The sequence below is a fragment of the Somniosus microcephalus genome, chromosome 14 (genome assembly GCF_052327205.1).
Source record: "Somniosus microcephalus isolate GS21.2 chromosome 14, FLI_Smic_1.0, whole genome shotgun sequence".
Lineage (NCBI taxonomy): Eukaryota > Metazoa > Chordata > Chondrichthyes > Squaliformes > Somniosidae > Somniosus > Somniosus microcephalus.
This window is the reverse complement of record NC_141000.1, coordinates 68,465,978-68,488,514: the sequence shown is the minus strand read 5'-3', so window position 1 is coordinate 68,488,514 and position 22,537 is coordinate 68,465,978. Positions and strand designations below refer to the sequence as shown.

The window sequence follows — 22,537 nt, the reverse complement described above, 5'->3', positions numbered from 1 at the left end:
AGAACAGCTGATCTACTAGCACAAAGGTCCTCATGCCGGACCTGCCAGAAACCCATGAGAGTCCATAGAAATGACAACACGGAAACAGGCAGTTCAGCCCATGCTGCACACATTTATCCTGCACACGAGCAGTAATCCCATGTGCATCTTCATTACCACATTCCTTTATCCCCCTTTTCATCAACCACCTATCTAAACTATTCTTAAATGTTAACATGGTCTTTGCTCCAATTGTGATCTAACTAAGGTTTTATACAGATTCACCATTACATCTCGACTTTTATATTCTATAAACCCAGTACAGTATTGCATTGTCCACTTAGGGTGCTGCTTTTAATGTCCTGTTAATCTAAACCCCCATTCCCTCTGTTCTTCAACATCACCTAACCTTCCCCTGTGCAAAGTACTAGTTTTTTTTAACAAACTGTACCATCTTACACTGACATTGAATTTCATGTCACTTTTTTGCCTATGCCATCATCTTTTCAATATCCTCTAGCAGCTTTCTTTGGTCCTCAGAATTATTTACTATGCCTCCTAATATAGTACAGTCTGCAAATTTGGACATCACTCCCGTTAACTCTATATCCAAATCATTGACGAATGCACTGAACAGAAGCGGTCCCAGAACAAAATCCTGTGAGGCACACTTCCATCTACTCTGACAATCTGCCCTTAACTTTTACCCTCTGTTTCCTACAAGCTGGCCAGTTTTTAATCCAATTTTGTTGGTGAAAAACAATCCCCTGATGCCAGCTATACCCGCCCTTGTTACAGAAGGAAATACTAAATTATATGCTCACTGCCAGTGATCAATGCATGAAAATCAGGCAGGTTCTACAATGGGTAGGTGATCGACTCTGCCAGATTACCACCAATTTACTTTAAAATGAGACAGTCTGTCTGCTATAACACATGCCTTTGCCAGTTGAGTGGAATGTGTGTTGATCGGCTGATACAGTACCAATTACATTCAGCTGGAGTCAATAGAGGAACCTTAAGCTGTCAGATCAGTTGTTCCAGCACGAGCTGAGTGGAGTGCTGCTGGAGGACTGAGGTGCATGAGTGGGTGGGGAGAGGAAGCACATTCAAAATTTTCAGCAACAATCAGCAGTGTAATTTGAGCACTCTTGATTATGTGCATGTTCCTATAATCCACCAGGGGATGTTCTCCATTATAGCAGATAACTGAGGCTCCATTGTACTGTGATCTCAGAATGACTATCATGTCTGCTACTGTGTCAATCTTGAAATAAACTGGGATAACTTTAAAGAGTAACCTCACTGGTCATGGGATTCCACCTTGCATATCCTGCTACAGATGTGTCTCGAAGAAGGGATATTTCCAGGCACTGTGCCAGAAACGGGAAGTAATCGGAGCAATTTAACAGAGTGAACAGGAATATATTTCACCCTAAATGATAACAATCATGGAGTTGTTAACTAATCATGGCAATCACTCTCTATCAATTAGTGTATAAAGACCTAGACATGAGGTGAGGAAAACCCCAGTGGTTAAAAGCTTTGGGAACCAAAAGCCCAAAGTTACCGATTCCTCCCAAGCATGCTACACTTACCATATTATGAACATAGCACATTAACACAGACCTGCAATGTGGATAACCCTACAATTGTCACCCATGTGAGTAGCACTTTAAAGTTCTGAATCAGAAAGTAGCTTTGGCATCTGATAAAACATATCCAAACACAAACTGATTCCTTCAAACATAGGAGGATAAGGATTTCTCTGGCTGTTATATGAAGTAACATCAGAAATGTGTTGTGAATATTTTTATTTACAATTTGAGTGAAATCTTCTAGATTCTTTTAGAACATGTTTACGATTTCACTAGAAATATTAAACAGAGGACATCTTCAACAACTTAACGGTGAACATAATAAATCTTACCCCAATGTAAGGAATCAGATATTGGGACATTTTCTAATCATTACTTCTGACAATAATTATGACTAAAAAAGATAAGCTTTGCCAGTCCCCAGTGTTACATCCTATATAATTTCCTGGAATACATGCAATTAAAATATATTTGGCAGTTATTTTAGATATTAGAATCAATTAAAAAATGTTTGAAAAGTCAGACTGCGATCCCATTTTGTCACAATCTATTCAGCCTTGGTTAGGTTCTACTTACTGTGCCCATTTTGGAAATGTGTTCTCCTCTTTTCTTCAGATTTCATTTTTGCTTTAATATACCAGTGACACCTTCACAAAGATAGAAGAGTGAAAGCCATGAAATACACACCAAACAATCTTCAAACTTCAAAGAATACATACTGATTTCAATACACTTATCAAAGCAACTCAGAAATTGAACTAGGCAACATGTTAGAAATGTCTACAGGATAACAATATCTCAGTTGGATCTGTGAAAGCAATAGGATGGCTTGCTTTTGCAAGAGGCTCGTTCAATAAAAATACTGCAGATGAATACAAAAGCTAACAAGAGTGACTGATGTTGTTTAATAATATCTAGCATGCAGCACAAGAGGCACTAATGTACAATACAAATTACTCTTAGCAAAGGGACATTATCTCAACAAGCAGACCTTTGTTTATTGTGGATGTGAGTTACAATCACCCAATTGTGAAGCAACAGTCTAGATAATGGTTATGTAATTAGCAATTAATCAGTACCTCAATGTTAATGAATAGTGCACTTTTTAGGGATAGCTTAAAATTTCCCTCTCCATACTTTAGGGTCCATTATAAGTCACTAGTATCCAACTGTTTCTGGTTCAGCCCATGTTCAATTATGAGATACATACCAATGTACTGTATAACGACAGTCAGTTGATCATTGCCAGTTAACAGCAATAGATTTGCTCTCACTGAAGTTTCTGTTGTTAGTTATTAACTACCTGCACTATAAATATAGATCTGTGACTATTGCAAAACCATTGTTTTGATGAAAGAAGAGGAAGCCAAAATGACTAATAATCAATGATAAAACTTGGGGCTAGAAATTCGTTACAGCCAAGGCATGGGCAGTGTTTAGACTAAAAATGGTTAAGTAGTGCCAGGTGAAAATCATCTAGACTACATGCAAAATTTGTCCTCACTCCTCATTAAAATGATTGTAGTCATGATTCTTGTCTAAAAACCCAAGCTCGTTGCCGTTACACTGAAAAGATGGACTAATATCAGCTGTAGTCTAAACTCAAGCAATGATTGCCACCAGATTTTTTCACTACCTAAAGGGGAGGTTCATTGATGCTGCAGCACCTTATTCTCAGCATTGTTGGGTGTGCAGCTGCCTCAACAACCATAAGAAGGGCAAGGAGAAGGAGCACTTATTTACAAATCCTGATGGCAGATCGCCGCCCCAGGGAGAGAGCCTGGGGGTTTTCCGATGAAGCTTTGGAGGCATTAGTTTCAGCAGTGGAGAGAAGGCAGGTGGTCCTGTACCTGCCAACTGGCAGGAGGCCCTCACCACAAGTCTGCCGGACTATGTGGAGGGAGGTGGCACACCACTTCACAGGCAGCACTGTGGTCCCCAGGACTCACACTCAGTGCAGGGAGAAGTTCAATGACCTCACATGGGTGGTCAGGGTGAGTGAAGGCTTCAACAAATGCTACATACCTCCATCTGTACCACAAGCTTCACACAGTGCTCAATGCACCACACCCCCAGCACTCACCCACCAACAAACCTAGCAACACTCGTACCCACATCTCACACCTTGCACACAATGACAGCTATTCAACTATGGCAGGCATAAGGGTCATTAGTTCTTCGAATTCATGTCATATGTGTGATAAGTTTATAGATAAATTTATTAGGTGTTTTTGGAATATTTTGTGGTCTCTCTCATTTCACCTTTTTGCCCAGGAGGATGCTGTAATACGCAATGAGACAGGGAATGCATGATGGGGATGTGCTGAGCTTCAGGGATCTGGGGTTTCATTCATGTGACACTGAGTCTGATGAGCCAGACATCCAGAAGGCCGATTGTCTTGCTGCCTCTGCCCTCCCTCCTGTTGCTCCTCCTCCTCGTCCTCTTCCTCCTCAGCCTTGTCATCCTCCTGAGGTAATCCCGCAGCACCCATGACTGTGAGGAACTGTTGTGAGCAGACGCCTTTAACAAATAATGAGTGACTTCTGCACTTGAACCAACACTCCCTGTCACCAAAAAAACTTGAAATAATTAAAGAAAGCTGTTTCAGTTGCAGGAAGTAGCAGTCACTGAAACTGCAGAACCATGTTAGTTGGAGCTGATTGGGGATGATGCCTTTAAATATCACTGCTGCAGCCTGCTTCCTGCTGGTAGATGCCGGCTCACCCTGTCGTTGTTCTGCGCTGCCGTTAAGGTAAGTGGCTAAATCCAATTTTGGAGAGCGGACGTTCAGTGAGCATTACACACTCACTGACGTCACGATCTCCATGATGGCAAGGTCCCTGGTAATCGAGGTTACCGGTAGCGCTATCGGCAAAACCGATATAGCGTGCGGCACTGGAACTGGCATCAGCTGTTATTACAGCTGTCAACGGCATTTTAGCGCCATCTTGTGGCGCTAACATGTGGCACAAGCCACATGAATTTCTCCCCCTTGGTGTTTATACAACATCTTACCATGTCAAAATGTCTCTCAGTTTTTCATACAATTAATTACTTTTGCAGCACAATAGCTATTTTGTATGAAAAGGTAAGTTGCAGAAATGTAGCAAGTATCATACCAGAACTCGACATGGCAATGAAATAGATGTGGAGAGTGGAGACACTGCAGCCATTTCATTATAGAAATACAAAAATGGGCCCCATGACTACCAATGTGATATTTCTACAAATTCTGGATTGGAACATACATGGAATCATATCACATTTGTAACTGTGGGTACTTACTGACATTTTTTATTTATTTATTCAATCACGGGATGTGGTATTGCTGGCAAGGTCAGCATTTATTGCCCATTCCTAATTGCCCTTCAGACGATGATGGTGAGCTGCCTTCTTGAACTGCTGCTGTCCGTGTTGTGAAGGTACTCCCACAGTGCTGTTAGAGAGGGAGTTCCAAGATTTTGATCTAGCGATGACGAAGGAACGGCAATATATATTTCCAAGTCAGGATGGTGTATGATGATGTTCCCATGCGCCTGCTGCTCTTGTCTTTCTAGGTGGTAGAGGTCGCTGGTTTGGGAGGTTCTGTCAAAGAAGCCTTGGCAAGTTGCAGCAGTGCATCTTGTAGATGGTACACACCACAGCCACACTGCACCAGTGGTGGAGGAAGTGAATGTTTAAGGTGGTGGATAGGCTGCCAATCAAGCTAGCTGCTTTGTCCTGGACAGTGTCGAGCTTCTTGAGTGTTGTTGGAGCTGCACTCATCAGGCAAGTGTAGATTATTCCATCACACTCCTGACTTGTGGATAGGCTTTGAGGAGTAGGAGGTGAGTCATTCACCGCAGAATACCCAGCCTCTGACCTGCTCTTGTAGCCACAGTATTTATGTGACTGGTCCAGTTAAGTTTCTGGTCAATGGTGACCGCCCTGGATGTTGATGACGGGGAATTCGATGATGGTAATGTAATTGAATGTCAAGGGGAGGTGGTTAGACTTTCTCTTGTTGGAGATGGTCATTGCCTGGCATTTGTGTGGCGTGAATGTTACTTGCCACTTACCAGCCCAAGCCTGGCCTGGATGTTGCCCAGATCTTTTTGCATGCAGGCATGGACTGCTTCATTATCTGTTCTCATCTGTGATGCTAATTATCTCTCAAATAACATAAGTTATAATCTTTTGGTCAAGAATTGTATTTATAAGCTGTTATTATTTTCTATTGAATGACTACAGTAATATATTAAAACTAACTGAAGGAGCTACGAATTCAAAATGCAAATTTCTGTTTAAGCTATAAGAGATGATTAGTTATTTGAATAGATTCACATTTTAAATTGGAACCCAAAGTATCTCAATTATGGACTACATATAACCAAACTAATATCTGTATTGTTTAGGGTTGTAATCTGATTCAAAACCAAATGGAAGGGGATGGGATTATGACTCAAGTTCTGATGCTCCCTTTGCTATTGAGGAAAATTCACTGAAAAACTTAAAATAGCTATGAGACAGCGAAGAAAGTGACAAATTAATTTGTGTCTGTGTGTTCAGCAAGGTGAGGCATCTTAGTGCTAAGGAATGGAACTCTTCCCATTTCATGCACTCAGTGTCAGCATTAAGCACTCCCAGAGTTGGAGGAAAGCTCACTCGACTCTATTCCCACAAGGTTCCTCAGCCCCAACCTTAGAAGAACAGCCCGTACTGCATCAGAGTGACAATATCCCATTTTCCACATCAGTCAGCCTGTGGCCTCTCCAAACAAGGTTGCCAATTAGTGCCAAATTAGGGACAGTTTAATGCTGCCGGGGCATGCTAGTGTGGCGCGGATTTCAAATGGGTCCGGCCTCATGGGGGCACGAACAGGCAGGCAAGCACCTGCATCGCTGAATTCATGCCTGTTTAGGGAGCAACTTGAAAATCGTCTCCTTGGTGTCTGGTTTATGTTTGAACAATTTAAATTTTTGAAAAAATTAATTAAAGTTTTTAACGGGGCTAAAAATAAACTTACCTTTCTTTAAAGTATTTTAAAATGATAAACCTGTGGAAAAAATGTTTTAATTTTACTTAATTAACCTCTTACCTTTTTAAAAGCAGGCCTTGCGACTGCTTTTTTCACGCACAGCTGCTAGGGACTTATCCGCACGGAGAAGCCTGTAAAAAAATCAGAAGTTCCAGGTCTACGCGCTGCCTCTCCGGCGCACGCGTTTGACCTCCGAACCCCTTCCTTCAAGGGAATGGAAGTTCCGGTTTCCAGCGCATGCGCAGTACATGAGAGAAACCGGCACTTCTGTTGGCCTTACAGGTGAGTACACAGCACGTACTCACCTGTGGGGACCCGAATTTCTGGCCCAATGTAAATTCCAAGAACATATCAGACAAAGTACAGCTCTGTAGAGAATGATTCTTTGGAGGGTTGCAGTAGCACGTTTGAACCGGAGCAAGGTACTTGGTAATTATCTGAAGCAACGGAAAAGAGAGCAGAGCAGTGGGATTGTTTTGGATTGTTCTAGCAAGGAGCCAGCACAGGCATAATGGGCTGAATGGCCTCCTTTTATGCTGTAAGCTTCCATGATTCCATTTCTGCCCCAAAGTGAGCAATCCAGCATAACTGCACAGTTTTTGTCTATTCAGAGAACGCTATAGAATGACTTATGTTTAGTTCTATGGATTTTTTATGAACTCACTTTTGTTAGATTTCTTTTTGGAATATATTGGCACTGATAATATAGTTACAGCGCTTTGGTGCCAGGATTTTTGTGCCATGGGTGATATGTGCTCACTGGGGGGGGGGGGGGTTACAAGCTGACATCACCCCATAATGCAAGTCAATGGTACATTTTTGATCTTTTCTGCCCTTCTTGCTCTCGATACCTGGGCTTCTATATTTTACATTATTTTCATTGGTAAATCTCAAGAGTATCACTGGCCCTGATATCTAGGCAAGCCCAGGATAACAAACAGAAAACCTTTCTGTAATAGAAACAGAAAATGCTGGAAATACTCAGCAGGTCAGGCAGCACCTGTGGTGAGAGAAACAGAGTTAACGTTTACATCTCTAACATTTTCCCGTTTTGATGAAAGATCATTGACCTGAAATGTTAACTTTGTTTCTCTCTCCACAGATGCTGAGTATTTCCAGCATTTTCTGTTTTTATATCAGATTTCCAACATCTGCAATATTTTGCTTTTGGAAACCTTGTTGTAAATTGTTTTACCTATCCTGTCCCAATAAAGAAGCTTTCTTCCATCTTGAAAGAGCTAACAGAGGATTACAACTTGCATTTAGGCTAGGATGTGCGCCCCCCCTTCTCCAGAATTTCAGAACCCCTATGTATTGTGGTTGGAATAATGAATCACCACTAAACCAAAATTAGACAAAATTTCTTCCTTTTTGTCGCAGTCACTTCATTTACATACTTAGGCGTGTGTTCGGCGTGTGCTGAGGTCGTGGGATTAGGATTCCCAGTGCCAACAGCTCTTAAAGGATTACTTGTTTTTCTTAAAGGTGTTCTTCTTTCCTGGCAGAAAAATGGTTGGGGCTGAAGGATCGCATTCAGTGATAAGTTTTGGAGGTCTTGCTGGAAGAGGTCCTGCAGTGAAGGGTGGGTCTCTTTGGAGAGGTTCATCCAGCAATAAAGAGAACTGCCAGAGTTGTATGGAAGGAGGGGACAGAGTGTGTAAATGCAGTTTTACCTGTGGCCCAAATCTAGAAGATACTGTTTGGTTTACACAAGGTTGCCACGGTAAGTGTGCAAACATAAAGCACCATCATTAGGTTGTGTTGTGAAGCCTCTTCATTATTCTTTACTATAAACTTCATACAGCATCACTGAGGGAAAATGCAGTGAACTGTGCCTATTGCTCATCTTTCTAAATTCAAAAACATGCTCATGGACTTTCATAGTACTGTGTACTATTGCCATACCAAAATGCTGAATTGATCACTCATGAAGAACAAGCACCAAATTCTATCTCAGCATAAGCTATTTAATGGGCATGTTCACACAAGGCTAGTGTCCTTGGCACTTGGATGGCCTTCATCTTCAATAAATATCCTCTTTCCCTTTCACACCCACTTGCAGACAGGAAAGGGGTTGCCAAAGCTGCGAACTTCGACTTTTAAAATTCATTCTTGGGTGTGAGCATCACTGGCAAGGCCACCATTAATTGCCCATTTTTGTTGCCCTGTGATGGTGGTAATGGGCCTTCTTGAACTGCTGCAGATGTGTGGTATTCTTTGTGCAGTTTGATACAACTGAGTGGCTGACTTCAGAGGGCAGTTAAGAGTCAACCACATTGGTGTAGGACTGGAGTCACATATAGGTCATACTAGGTAAGGTTGGCAGATTTCCTTCCCTAAAGGACATTAGTGAAACAGTTAGGTTTATACGATAATCCGACAGCTTCAAGGTCTCTTTTTCTGATACCAGATTTTTTATTTCCAGATGGTGGGACTTAAACAGACGTTCTCTTGATTATTAGTCCAGGCCTTTGCATTACTAATCCAGTAACATAACCACTATGCTACCGTACCCATATGAGGAGAGTGCCATTGAGAATACTGATGTGGAAACAATAGAGGGAGTGGGAGAGGGTGAAATTGGAGGTCTCCATCAAGCTCATGACTGGCATCCTTTGCTTTTCATTCTTCTCTCCTTATTCACTCATATTCATTCACTCCCTCACACACAAGCAGACATTACAGCATTACACTGAAATGTCTCGCCATGTGTAGCAATGTTTTAAGAGGTGTTTTACTGCAAACATTATATAGTATGTCCTCCTTTTGGGTCTCCAGGTGCTCATGGGGAGTAAGTTGTCGAGCCCTATATGCAGCCTCAAACTAGCACCTTGCATCATCCAATCTTACAGCGACAAACACCATCACAGATAGATCAACTCTGGGGGATGGGGATGTTGTTAATGAGCTGCAGGAGTGAGCACTTGGTTAAACATCAGGGAGGAAGAGCAAGTGCAGATGGAATTGCAGAAGGTGCAACCTTCTGGCTAGGGAGACATCGAGGGCTTATCTAGATTCACCACATTAGGTAATCATCTTGAGTCAGCCATCATGCATAGCTTAAACAATCACATTTCTGTGCAGTGGTATGTTCTCACACAGATCTTGTAGCCGTGTTGAAGGTGTGCCCCGCAGCAGAGGAATGGCAGGAACCAGCGTAGGTGACAGAAACATCTCTTAGATGATGGAAACATCTTGTGATCCTAATCTGAACCTCCTTACTACTTCATTTAGATGACTACAGTATGTAAAAATACAGGCCCAAACAACCACTTCATCATTCATCATGGTGCCTGCAGTTGTAGGGCCATATTCTGACCTGACAAGGCAGTAGTGGGCCACCTCTAAACCTAAAGAAAGACACCGACATTCAGCAGGCATCTATCTAAGTTCTTCTTTCCCCTGTGGAAATGTTTAGAAGGAAATCATGGTTAGGGAATGGAAGACACACACCATACACTGTCACAGAAGGGAAGCAATGAGGAAAGACACACTGAACAAACCTGCATCATACACTGTAAGGGTTAATAAAAGCTGCCTTGACTGATATTGCAATGTGTTCTGATATTTCTTTTGGTAAGAGGCAGAATCAAGTTATTGGGGAGAAATTAAGTAATATTCATGAGTGTTGATGTATGGCAGAGTCCAGTGGAGGAGAAGCTTTATTTGCCGAGGAGATTAGGTATATATGGAGATTACTGTTGTGCATTGGTGGTATGAGACACTTAATTAAAGGTTTGGCCAATTAGATGTGTCTGATGACTTGGTAGACTGAGTGTTTAGTTGTACAGCCAATTTATGTACCTCCTGGTCAGCCTCATCTTTTTGTAGCTGCCACAGAATGAAGGGATCACTGGAGATGCCATCAGGTCACAGACCACCCACACATTCATGGACTGGCAGCTGTAACTATTCATGAATGGATTTGCTTTGGTGGTAAGTGCATGTATGGCCATGAGTGCAGTCAATTATGTCCTATATTTGTGGGAATCCTACTGCATGGTAGAAGTGGAGGGCTCTTACTTGCTGCTAGTTGCTTTCCATGTGAAAATATATGAAGGCCCTGGCAAACAATGCATTGGTGGTCTGCTTGATGCAATTGCACACTGTATGCTGGGAGATGTATCAGAGATCTCCTCCACTTGTCTGGAAGGAGCCTACTAGTGATAACTATGGCAGCCACAGAGAGAGCATAGTCTGGCTACTGGATGTGCATGACTCTGGGAATCTTAATCTAAGTGGGCAAGTGTCTTCAGACAGGGTTCAGGCATGAGAGCCCAGGCCTATATACACAATTCATGCAGTTAGAATCTGCAAATAGAAAGGTATGCCCATAGGAATACGCCTAGCTGCAGGCAAAGGAATCTAGTAACAACTTCAGGTCTACAAATAATCACAGATAACAGATGCAGTACAGCTTTATGTCGCTATCAGGAAGGCTCCAAAATGTTTCCCTAACTTCTTTATCTAACTAGACCAAAATAGTGCAGGAACAATGAATTGCCAAGAGATACAGCAAAAACAGCAATGTACATTTAACAACAAAGACCCAACTGAAGGAAGTACATGTCTCCCTTGCGGCATTTGTTTTATGCTCATCAAGTGCTGCTTAGCTGTGCAGATTGCACGATGAGGAGGACACCAAATTTAAATAATGCTTGGCCCTATAATGAGTCTTGCATACAGTAGGTGCACAGCTCCTAGCACGTCAAGCATTTTGCAAGTGCATAGACATGGTGAGTGCATCTTGGGTGCAGACCTATTCTGCATCTGATTATTTGGGGTTCTGGTGCCCAAGGGGCTGCAGCACTTCAGGTGCTTTCCCTTACATACTCAGCCCCATTCTATTAGGAAAAATAAGCCCATTTTTGAAAATCCACAAATACCATTTAGTATGCAGGGGGTTAATATGAGCATTGGCTGCTTATCGTTTTCTGGCTGCTTATTCTGAATGGGCTCATTTGCAGTCGCTATTCATCCTATCTTGTCTCATTAGGATAGACTGCAATTAATTGATAACTTCTAATGCTTTGGCTGACTTTGTTTCAGGGGTTAGAGATAATCAGATTTATTGTTTAAAATTCAAAGATTATTAAAAATAAACAAAAAAAAGACAATGGACTCCAGACACATGCAATCCTGATCCATTTAGAAAACTGATCCAAGGGCAGAATTTCAATGGCCAAATCACTTCTAAAGGGATCGGAAAGTATCAGACATTTAGATTTTTCATTGTGTTAAGCTGCAGTTGTAGCACAATATATGATGCAAATTCTGTTTAGTGGGAGTATTATAAAAATGGAATTTGAAAAGAAGTTTTAGCACTGGCACTAAAACTGTATTCAACACTTTGTAGGGGGAAGGTTAATAACATTTTAGGCAAATGTGTATTTTGTGATAATGTTAATAAAACCACATTTGGTTACTGGAAATGTGGGTCTTTTCTAGTGCAGAAAATTGCTATGGCAACAAGCTGCGTCACAGAGTGGCAGGTTCATAAGCACCATTGACCGCATGTCAAGCAGTGTTTAAAGTGGGCCAGAATGGTCCAGAAGGCTGTTCTGGTGCATAGACAATTTGACGTTGATGTGTCCATGCCTCCTATCTGAGTACCATTGATCGGTAACCTCCCACCTGTAACACGGAAAAAATGAACAAGCGGAAAGCAGGATACAAAAAAAATGTTATACGATACTCCAAAAAAGATGCCAAGGACATTTAGCGCTGAAAGGAATAAATTGCAGTCAGCAGCTGACTCATTTAACAGTTTCCATTTATACAACATAGAAGAATTTTCAAACATGAGGTAGATACTGCAACAATGTAATATGCTGACAATGACTCTTATGTTAATTGAAGTGCTTAATCTAGTAGATGTTTGGATGTGCTAATGAATACATGATCCCTCTAATCCCAGAGGGACTATAGGGATGATTCTATAGTCCCAGGCTTCCAGTGGGGAAGTTGTGCTCGCAGGGGGCATGGAGTGCAGAATCATCCTTATGTACTTGCAGAATCTATTGCGTCCTGCTGGAGTCCTCGATCTACGTCTCTGTCAAGCTTCTACTCGGCGAGAGATAACTGCGTAACCTCCAGGCCCAGAATCTCCTTATAAAGTATTAAAATTTGTTTGAAAGTCTCATAATTATAAATATGGAAGAGTAGCAAACCAGGATTGTAATATTTTCCACTGAATTCGTAAACATTTCTATTCTGGAATGTTTACAAATTCAGTGGAAAATGCTAAAAAATATAACAAGAATTAAAAAAAACCAAATGCAAAGCTTGTTACAGTAAATGAGCTACAGCCGGGAGCTCAAGTTTAAAATTTAAAGAAAAACAAAGGTGCCAACTGTGGCTCAGTGGTAGCACTCCCGTCTCCCCGGTGTCCTGGCCAATAGTTATCTCTGAAGCAACATAACTAAAACAGATTTTCCGGTCATTTATTTCATTGCAGTTTCTGGGACCTTGCTGTATGCAAATTGGTTGCCGCGTTTTCCCGGGACTACACTTCAAAAAAATATTTCATTAGCTGTAAAAAGCTTTGGGAAGCCCTGAGGTTGTGAAAGGCGCTATATAAATGCAAGTTCTTTCTTTAATCCTACTCTCTCTGTATAAAATATGTACAGAAAATACAATAGGGATTGAAACCCGATGGATACCAAAGGCTCAGGCTGAAATCCCCAAATAATTTAAAAGAATAAAGATTGTATTTTTTTTAAACTTTGAAATTCTTTTCCTTCAGTAACAGAACATCAGTAGTTACAGGGGGGAGGGGGAAGCACCAACTCTCTGGTTTACAGTTCCACAGGCATCAGCAGCTTTCTGCTACCTCACTGAGCTCAACTCAACCCAAACCGACCCAAGTGATCATTCTTTGTATGAGGTTCGAGAAAGAAAGAAAGAAAGACTTGCATTTGTATAGCGCCTTTCACGACCACCGGACGTCTCAAAGCGCTTTACAGCCAATGAAGTACTGTTTGAAGTGGAGTCACCGTTGTAATGTGAGAAACGCGGCAGCAAGGTTTGCGCACAGCAAGCTCCCACAAACAGCAATGTGATAATGACCAGATAATCTGTTTTTGTTTTGTTGGTTGAGGGATAAATATTGGCCAGGACACCAGGGATAACTCCCCTGCTCTTCTTCAAAGTAGTGCCATAGGATCTTTTACGTCTACCTGAGAGGGCAGACGGAGCCTCAGTTTAACGTCTCATCTGAAAGACAGCACCTCCGACAGTGCAGCACGCCCTCAGTACTGCACTGGCGTGTCAGCCTAGCTTTATGTGCTCAAGTCCCTGGAGTGGGACTTGATCACACTACCTTCTGACTCAGAGGCGAGTGTGCTGCCCACTGAGCCACAGCTGACATACATACATCGAGAGCACATGACTGTGTACAGTATCACAGCCAAGTGTGATCCTGTTCTCACCCAACACATTCACGCTTTCCAGCAAAGATCACTGAATAGAGATCACAAAACAAACCCTGGCTGATTTTGTCTGAGGACAATTGTAGCAGACCAGCTGGTGTTCCAGCTGAAATCAGCTAAATTTGCACAGAGCAGGAATTGAACCCGTGTCTTTTGGTCTTTATGAATTACAGTTACACCAGACTTTACCTTTGTCTACCAGACCACATGGGGAATGCAATGTTAACTTATTTCTGATCACAAAGGCCAAAGTCAAAGATAACAAAAGGAGGGAGGCTGAGTACTTCCATTTAACACTTTAACTGCTTATGTTGTGTCTGAACTTAGCGTTCTCAGGGACTGTCAAATAGAGCTAGGTAGTTCCCCACAGAAAGGAAAAAATAGACAACTTTCTCCAAATTTCTCTCATGATGTACACCCTAATGCCTGACTGACAAAGAGCACCAGCAGAGGGCTGGAAACAAATTGCTTGTTTCATAAGAGAGTTCGAGTATGACGTAGAAGACCCTGAAAGGAGCGAAGAAGAATAGAGGTAAGAATTGCAAGCAGTGCACAAAGCTGCATTTTCACTGCAATTAAAATTAAATGATGCTATTTCAAGAGACAATGAAATAAAACAAAATAGAAACTAACCAGTTTTTGCTGTGGTGAAAAATGGGGCGTTTAACAGTAAGCTAGTCTTGGCATCATGAAACAAGGCCCCTTAATCATTTTGCCTCTTACGCAGACAACCGTGATTAATTTGTTTTTACAGCAGGGAAAGTGTTTCAGTTTTTCTCTGTCCCATTTCTTCTTATTTATAATTTTCTCACATTCTTTTCTGAAGTCATGCTGGGGTATAGTTCCAGCCCTCCAGTGTCTGATCCACAGATGTGGGATGTGGGCGTCGCTGGCAAGGCCAGCATTTATTGTCCATCCCTAATTGCCCTCGAGAAGGTGGTGGTGAGCTGCCTTCTTGAACTACTGCAGTCCCTGTGGTGAAGGTACTCCCACAGTGCTGTTAGGGAGGGAGTTCCAGGATTTTGACCCAGCGACACTGAAGGAACGGCAATAGATTTCCAAGTCAGGATGGTGTGTAACTTGGAGCGTGTTCTGGTTCAGGTCCATTCACAACTCCTCAGATAATGAAGCAGTCCATGCCCATATGCAGCAAGACCTGGACAACATTTAGGCTTGGGCTGATAAGTGGCAAGTAACATTCGTGCCACAGAAGTGCCAGTCAATGACCATCTCCAACAAGCGAGAGTCCAACCACCTCCACTTGACATTCAATGGCACTACCATCGCCGAATCCCTTACCATCAACATCCTCGGGGTCAACATTGACCAGAAACTTAACTAAACCAGTCACATAAATACTGTGGCAACAAGAGCAGGTCAGAGGCTGGGTATTCTGCGGCGAGCGTCTCACCTCCTGATTCCCCAAAGCCTTTCCACAAGTAAGGAGTGTGATGGAATACTCTCCACTTGCCTGGATGAGTGCAGCTCCAACAATACTCAAGAAGCTCGACACCATTCAGGACAAAGCAGCCTGTTTGATTGACACCCCATCCACCACCTTAAACATTCATTGTCTCCACCACTGGTGCAATGTGTCTGCTGTGTGTACCATCTACAAGATGCACTGCAGCAACTGGCCAAGGCTCCTTCGACAGCACCTCCCAAACTCGCAACCTCTACCACCTAGAAGGACAAGGGCAGCAGGCGCATGGGAACACCACCACCTCCAAGTCACACATTATCCTGACTTAGGTAGGGAGTTCCAGGATTTTGACCCAGTGACAATGAAGGATCGGCGATGTACTTCTAAGTCAAGTGGGAGTACCTTCACCACACGGACTGCGGCGGTTTAAGAAGGCAGCGCACCACCACCTTCTCGAGGGCAATTAGGGATGGGCAGAAAATGCTGGCCTTGCCAGCGACGCCCACATCCCATTAAAAAAACTGAATAGAAAAAAAGGTGAAGGTCGTTGGGCCTAGGACACTGTCCTGATGAACTCCTGCAGCGATGTCCTGGGGCTGAGATGGTTGACCTCCAACAATCACAGCCATCTTCTTTTGTGCTAGGCATAACTCCAGCCAGCGGAGAGTTTTCCCCCTGATTCCTATTGACTTCAATTTTACTAGGGCTCCTTGAAGCCACACTCGGTCAAATGCTGCCTTGATGTCAAGGGCAGTCACTCTCAACTCATCTCTGGAATTCAGCTCTTTTGTCCTTGCTTGAACCAAGGCTGTAATGAGGTCTGGAGCTGAGTGGTCCTGGTGGAACCCAAACTGAGCATCGGTGAGCAGGTTATTGGTGAGTAAGTGCCGCTTGATAGCACTGTCGATGACACCTTCCATCACTTTGCTGATGATTGAGAGTAGACTGATGGGTTGGTAATTGGCTAGATTGGATTTGTCCTGCATTTTGTGGACAGGACATACCTGGGCAGTTTTCCACATTGTCGGGTGGATGCTAGTGTTGTAGCTGTACTGGAACAGCTTGGCTAGAGGCGCGACTAGTTCTGGAGCACAAGTCTTCAGCATGGGATGTTGTCGGGGCCCATAGCCTTTGCTGTATTCAATGAGCTCAGCCCTTTCTTGATATCATGTGGAGTGAATCGAATTGGCTGAACACTGGCTTCTATGATGGTGGGGACCTCAGGAGGATGCCAATATGGATCATCCACTCGGCACTTTTAGCTGAAGATGGTTGCAAACGCTTCAACCTTGTCTTTTGCATTAGCGCGCTGGGCTCTGCCATCATTGAGGGTGGGAATATTCATGGAGCCTCCTCCTCCCGTTAGTTGTTTAATGGTCCACCACCATTCATGAGTGGATGTGGCAGGACTGCAGAACTTTGATCTGATCCGTTGATTGTGGGATCACTTAGCTCTGTCTATGGCATGCTGCTTTCACTGTTTAGCATGCATGTAGTCCTGTGCTGCAGCTTCCCCAGGTTGGCACCTCATTTTTAGGTATGCCTGGTGCTGCTCCTGGCATGCTCTTCTGCACTCCTCATTGATCCAGGGTTGGTCCCCTGGCTTGATGGTAATGGTAGAGTGAGGGATATGCCGAGTCATGAGTTTACAGATTGTGATGGAATACAATTCTGCTGCTGCTGATGGCCCACAGTGCCTCATGAATTTCCAGATTTGAGCTGATAGATCTGTTCTGAATCTATCCCATTTAGCACGGTGGTAGTACCACACAACATGATGGACGGTGTCCTCAGTGTGAAGACAGGTCTTCGTCTCCACAAGGACTGTGTGGTGGTCACTGCTACTAATGCTGTCATGGACAGATACATCTGCGACAGGTAGATTGGTGAGGACGAGGTCAAGTAGAGTTTTCCCTCGTGTTGGTTCTCTCACCACCTGCCGCAGGCCCAGTCTGCCAGCTATGTCCTTTAGGACTCGGCCAGCTTGGTCAGTAGTCGTGCTATCGAGTCAATATTTGTGATGGATGTTGAAGTCCCCCATCCAGAATACATTCTGTGTCCTTGCTACTCTCAGTGCTCCTTCCATGTAGTGTTCAACATGGAGGAGTACTGATTCATCAGCTGAGGGTGGGCGGTAGGTGGCAATCAGCAGGAGGTTTCCTTGCCCATGCTTGACCTGAAGCCATGAGACTTCATGGGGTCCAGAGTCAATGTTGAGGACTCCCAGGGCCACTCCCTCCTGTATACCACTGTACTGGCACCTCTGGTGGGTCTGTCCTGTCCCACCGGCAGGACGGTGATGGAAGAGTCTGGGACATTGGCTGAAAGGTATGGTTCTGTGAGTATGATTATGTCAGGCTGTTGCTTGACTAGTCTGTGGGACAGCTCTCCCAATTTTGACACAAGTCCCCAGATGTTAATGAGGAGGACTTTGCAGGGTCGACTGGGCTGGGTGTGCCTTTGTCGTGTCCGAAGTCAGTGCTGAGGTCAATGCCGGGTGGTCCGTCCGGTTTTATTGTTGTTTACTGTAGCGGTTTGTTACAACTGAGTGGCTTGCTAGGCCATTTCAGAGGGCAGTTAAGAGTCAACCACATTGCTGTGGGTCTGGAGTCACATATAGGCCAGACCAGGTAAGGACAGCAGATTTCCTTCCCTAAACGATATTATTGAACCAGATGGGTTTTTACTACAATCCGATAGTTTCATGGTCACCATTACTGACACTAGCTTTTTATTCCAGATTTATTTAATTGAACTGAATTTAAATTCCACAGCTGCTGTTGTGGAATTTGAACTCACGTCTCATTAGTCCAGGTCTCTGGATTACTAGTCCAGTAACAAAACCACTATGTTACCGTGCCCTATCTATGAAACTAAACAGTATGAAGTTATTAACTGGGAGAGAGGCCACCGCAGCCAAGCCACATGTCTGAATATGGGCACTGTCTCACAGGGGTCAGGAGCATGAACCTGGGATAATGTTTCCTTCCCTAGGCTAGGTACACTGAGGTCACATGTAACATCACTACCCCTGCCCCAGCTGAGATTGGCAAGTCCAGTGCAGACTATGGAATGTACCCATGATCTTCCTGGTTTGCAGGCTTCAATACCACACCAGGCCGTCCAATTTCCCACTGAATTATTTCTCATTTCATTTCCTCGCTGTTTCCTTGGTCTACCTGACTCGGGCACCATTTCCGAGCCAGAAACACTCAGCCAAAGATGCTTTTGAGCCAACTGTGAGATTACCCTGGGGAGATCAATGCTCCCATTTTCCCTCCCAAATGGGAAGTGCCTACTGCCCACATGACACCTTTCCCTTGCAGCATTATGAAGATCAGGAACACACTGTATAGGGAATTATGACCGCAAACCTATATCCTATCACTCTATGGTGGGAATATTTATGTTGAATACTTCTAAAACAGTTGCAGGTGGCAGATTCAATCATTCAGTTAGAAATATTACACATTGACTATATATTTCCACGTTATAAAATCGTAATTCAAATGGAAAATTTCCTAAAAACCAAACTCTCATTCCTGCGTCTGTAAAATAAAAAACAAACTACAAGAAATAAAATCTCTGATAATTAAATATTAGCATAGTTCAGAATTGATTACCCTGAATGCAAGACCCAAGGGGTTAAACTGGATAAGACCTGAAAACGGGCGTGGGGATCGCGGTGCGGGATTAGCCTGCATCCGTTCGCTGCATTACTGGCAGCACGGTAATATCATGCTGCCTGCTGTTTTACATTATTGATTCACGCGCCGTTCATTGGCTGCACACTTCAGCAGGGGGCCCAATATTGCGAGTAGCTAGCGCTTCTTAAAGGTAGCCTGCAACTCATAAAGAGGAGGTACATCAAGAAAGTGGTGGGAGTCACTTGAAAACTGATTCTGTGCTCTGATAAACTGAGCAATGGCTGAGCGTGCACCAAGGTTTTCAGACACAGCACTGGAGGTCTTGCTGAAAGATGTGGAACGGAGGAGAGGTGTCCTGTATCCGTAGGGGGGCACATACTCGGAGGCTGTGGGAAGAAGTAGCGGTGGAGGTCAATGCCAGGAGTGTTGCTCCTAGAACCTGAATGCAGTGCAGGAAGAAGTTTAATGATCTCACACGAGTTGTCAAGGTGAGTGAGTTTATCTTCAAATGGTATATCCTACCAACTGCATCACTGGCCTCACCCACTGCTAAAAAACACCCCCATCACCCACCTACCAACAATCTCTAGTAATCAGGACTCAACCCTAACATTCATATGCTTTACCTCACCGTGACACACTAAGCACTGTTGTAAGCCTCACTCCTGCAACCCACAGTTTGCACACACTGGCAACTATTGAACCATGACAGCCACATTACCCAAACATATTGCAGGACACTTACTGACACACTTTTCTTTTATTCGCAGGAGAAGGTGGCACATAGTAGGAGGCAGCAGGAAAGAACTGGAGAAGGACAAGCGCACCTGCATGTTTTAATCCCTATGGAGGAGACAGTGCTGGCCATCATGGGAAGAGGCATCGCTGAAGTTGTGGCCACTGTGGCAGGGCTGAAACGATCGATGATGAGGGCATCTGCCTACCTAATCTTCTTTCTCTCTTCCTACTTCTCACTCATCCCTCAATCTCTTCTGACTGACAAGCTGCAGATGGTGTAATTCTGCACTTCTTACTTTCTCCTCTCCCCTCACCACAACCCAAGCCTTGTCCCTTTGTCATTTCAGATACCCACTGGAGCTGTCCCAGTCAGTGGAGAAAGAGGAAGAAGAAAATGAAGATGAACAGACACTGTGGTGGGGGTCTGGAACTCACTGCCTGAAAGGGTAGTAGAGGCAGAAACCCTCACTGCATTTAAAATGTATTTGGATTTGCACTAGAAGTGTCATAACCTACAGGGCTATGGACAAAGAGCTGGAAAGTGGGATAAGGCTGTATAGCTCTTTGCTGGCTGGCACGGACACGATGGGCTGAATGGCCTTCTTCTGTGCTGTCAATTTCTATAATTCTATGATCAGATGGCCGATGTCACAGCTTGCATTGCAGTACAAACAGCTTGCATCAAAGGTCTGAGTGCTGCAGTAGAATCTCAGAATGCTGCCATCTTGGCTCTGGATACAACTGTTCAAAATGGCTTCCAGGGCGTCACAGCAGTCCATCAATCTGTTCTCTAACAGATCAGTAAGATTGCTGAGGCGCCGCCACGGGAGAGCGGCAGTGGCTCCATGGAGTACGAACCTACTGTCCTCTCTCAGGATGACAGCATTCCTGCTCCCACACCTGCCAATCTGCCAGTGCCCTTGCTGTTGCCTGTCAGCCAGCCAGCCCAGACTGCTGCAGCCCAGGCCGAAATGATGCAGTCTGAAACTGGGCCTTCTTGGCCCAGAGCTGCTTGAGGTCGCTCTCCAAGGCCATCTGCAGCCTCCTCAATTGAAGGTCAGCAGCCTTCCACCACCCATGCTGCAGCCAATGGGGAAATACCTCCTACAAGCACTAGGAGAGGCAAAGGCAAGCAGCAGGCAGGCACTAACGGAATGCACAGGGCAATTAATTTATTTTTGTTTTCAGTTAGTAATGATTCAATTTATAAATTTGGATTGGAATGTGCATTTTGAGGTGATTTTTATTTTTGTGTTGTCGGAATGAGGGCGATGTGATGGTCAGTGATGGAGGAAAGGTAAGGAGTGTGGGACTGTTGGTGAATGGGGAGGTGTGGTTGAAGTTACTGGTATCGCTCATGAATTATTTGATTACATAGAGCCCGGGCAGAAAGGGACTTTATATGTTGTAGCCTCCCTTCCTCTTCCTGTTCCTCCTCTTCCTGTTCCTCCACTTCCTCCTCCTCCTGTTCCTCAGCTTTTCACCTGATAGGTGGTGGCAAGGACTCTTCCCTCATAATGGCCAGGTTACGTAGCATGCCGCATACTAGCACAAACCTTGATACCCGCTCAGCTGAGTACTGCAGGGCTCCTTGAGAGGCAGCGGAAGCATTCTTTAAGGATGCTGATGATGTGCTCTATAATGTTCCTTGTGGCTGCATGGCTCTCATTGTAGGCCTGCTGTGCACATGTGCATGGGTTCTGGACCAGAGTCATGAGCCATGTCATGGGTGGATAACCCTTGTCACCCAATAGCGAGCCTTTGACTTGCCCTGGTAGTTCAAATACAGATGACACAGAGGACTGCTGCAGAATGAAGGAATCGTAACTACTGCCAGGATAACCCGCATTCACCTGCATGATGCACTGCCTGTGGTAACACACCAGCTGCACATTGAGGGAGTGGAATCCCTTACAGTTCAGGAAAATGGCTGAGTTCACATAGGCAATGTGCATGCAGTCAATGGCACCCTGCACCATGGGGAAGCTTGCAATCCATGCAAAATCTGGTGCTCGCTCCGCCTGCTTGTCTCTGGCAAGAGAGAATGAGATGGAGCTGTCTCTCTGTGTATAGAGAGCCTCAGTAACCTCCCTTATGCAGCAGTGCACTGCAAACTGCGAAATGTTGCTTATATCTCCAGCAGCAGAACTGGAAAGAGCTGGATGCATACAGGTTAAGAGCCATGGTCACCTTGACAGCCACAGGCAATGTTGTCCTTGCACTACTTTGAGGTTGGAGTTGTGGCAGCAGCAGTTGGCAGACTTCAGTCATGACCTCTTTAGTGAAGCGAAGACGTCTCAAGCATTGATCATCGCTAAAGTTGAGGTAAGAGAATCTCTCCCTAAAGACCCTCTGCAGATAAGGCCTTGAGCCGAGAGCTTTTCTGCCCCTCCTCCTCCTCCTCCCTCTTCTAGCGGCTTGTCCTGCTCTGAGTGGCCTCTCTTCATTCTCCAAGTCAGGCTCAATTCCCAGAGGAAGCCCTACCAGGCCACCCATGTCTGGAAGCAACTTGTTTCAACACAAGCTTTTAAATCAACAAAAAGGTACTTCAGTACCAGCTAGACCACTCCCTATAGATTATTCAAACTTTAGCCAATTATAGGAAAGCTCCAAAAATGCGTAATTGCACCAACAGCCAGAAGAAATAATCCAGCAACTAACCTGTAAGTAGTTGATAATCCCTTTAAGTAGCGCTGGTGGTGAG

General features: G+C 44.1%; 1 protein-coding gene across 1 annotated transcript in view; it reads right to left on the bottom strand.

The window, feature by feature from the left end:
* epha6 (eph receptor A6) overlaps positions 1-22,537 on the bottom strand; it is a 981,976-nt gene that overhangs the window by 122,253 nt on the left and 837,186 nt on the right. The window contains exon 9 of the mRNA XM_086006600.1: positions 2,154-2,224. Coding sequence (XP_085862726.1) covers positions 2,154-2,224 — 71 coding nt within the window. The remainder of the gene's footprint in view (positions 1-2,153; positions 2,225-22,537) is intronic.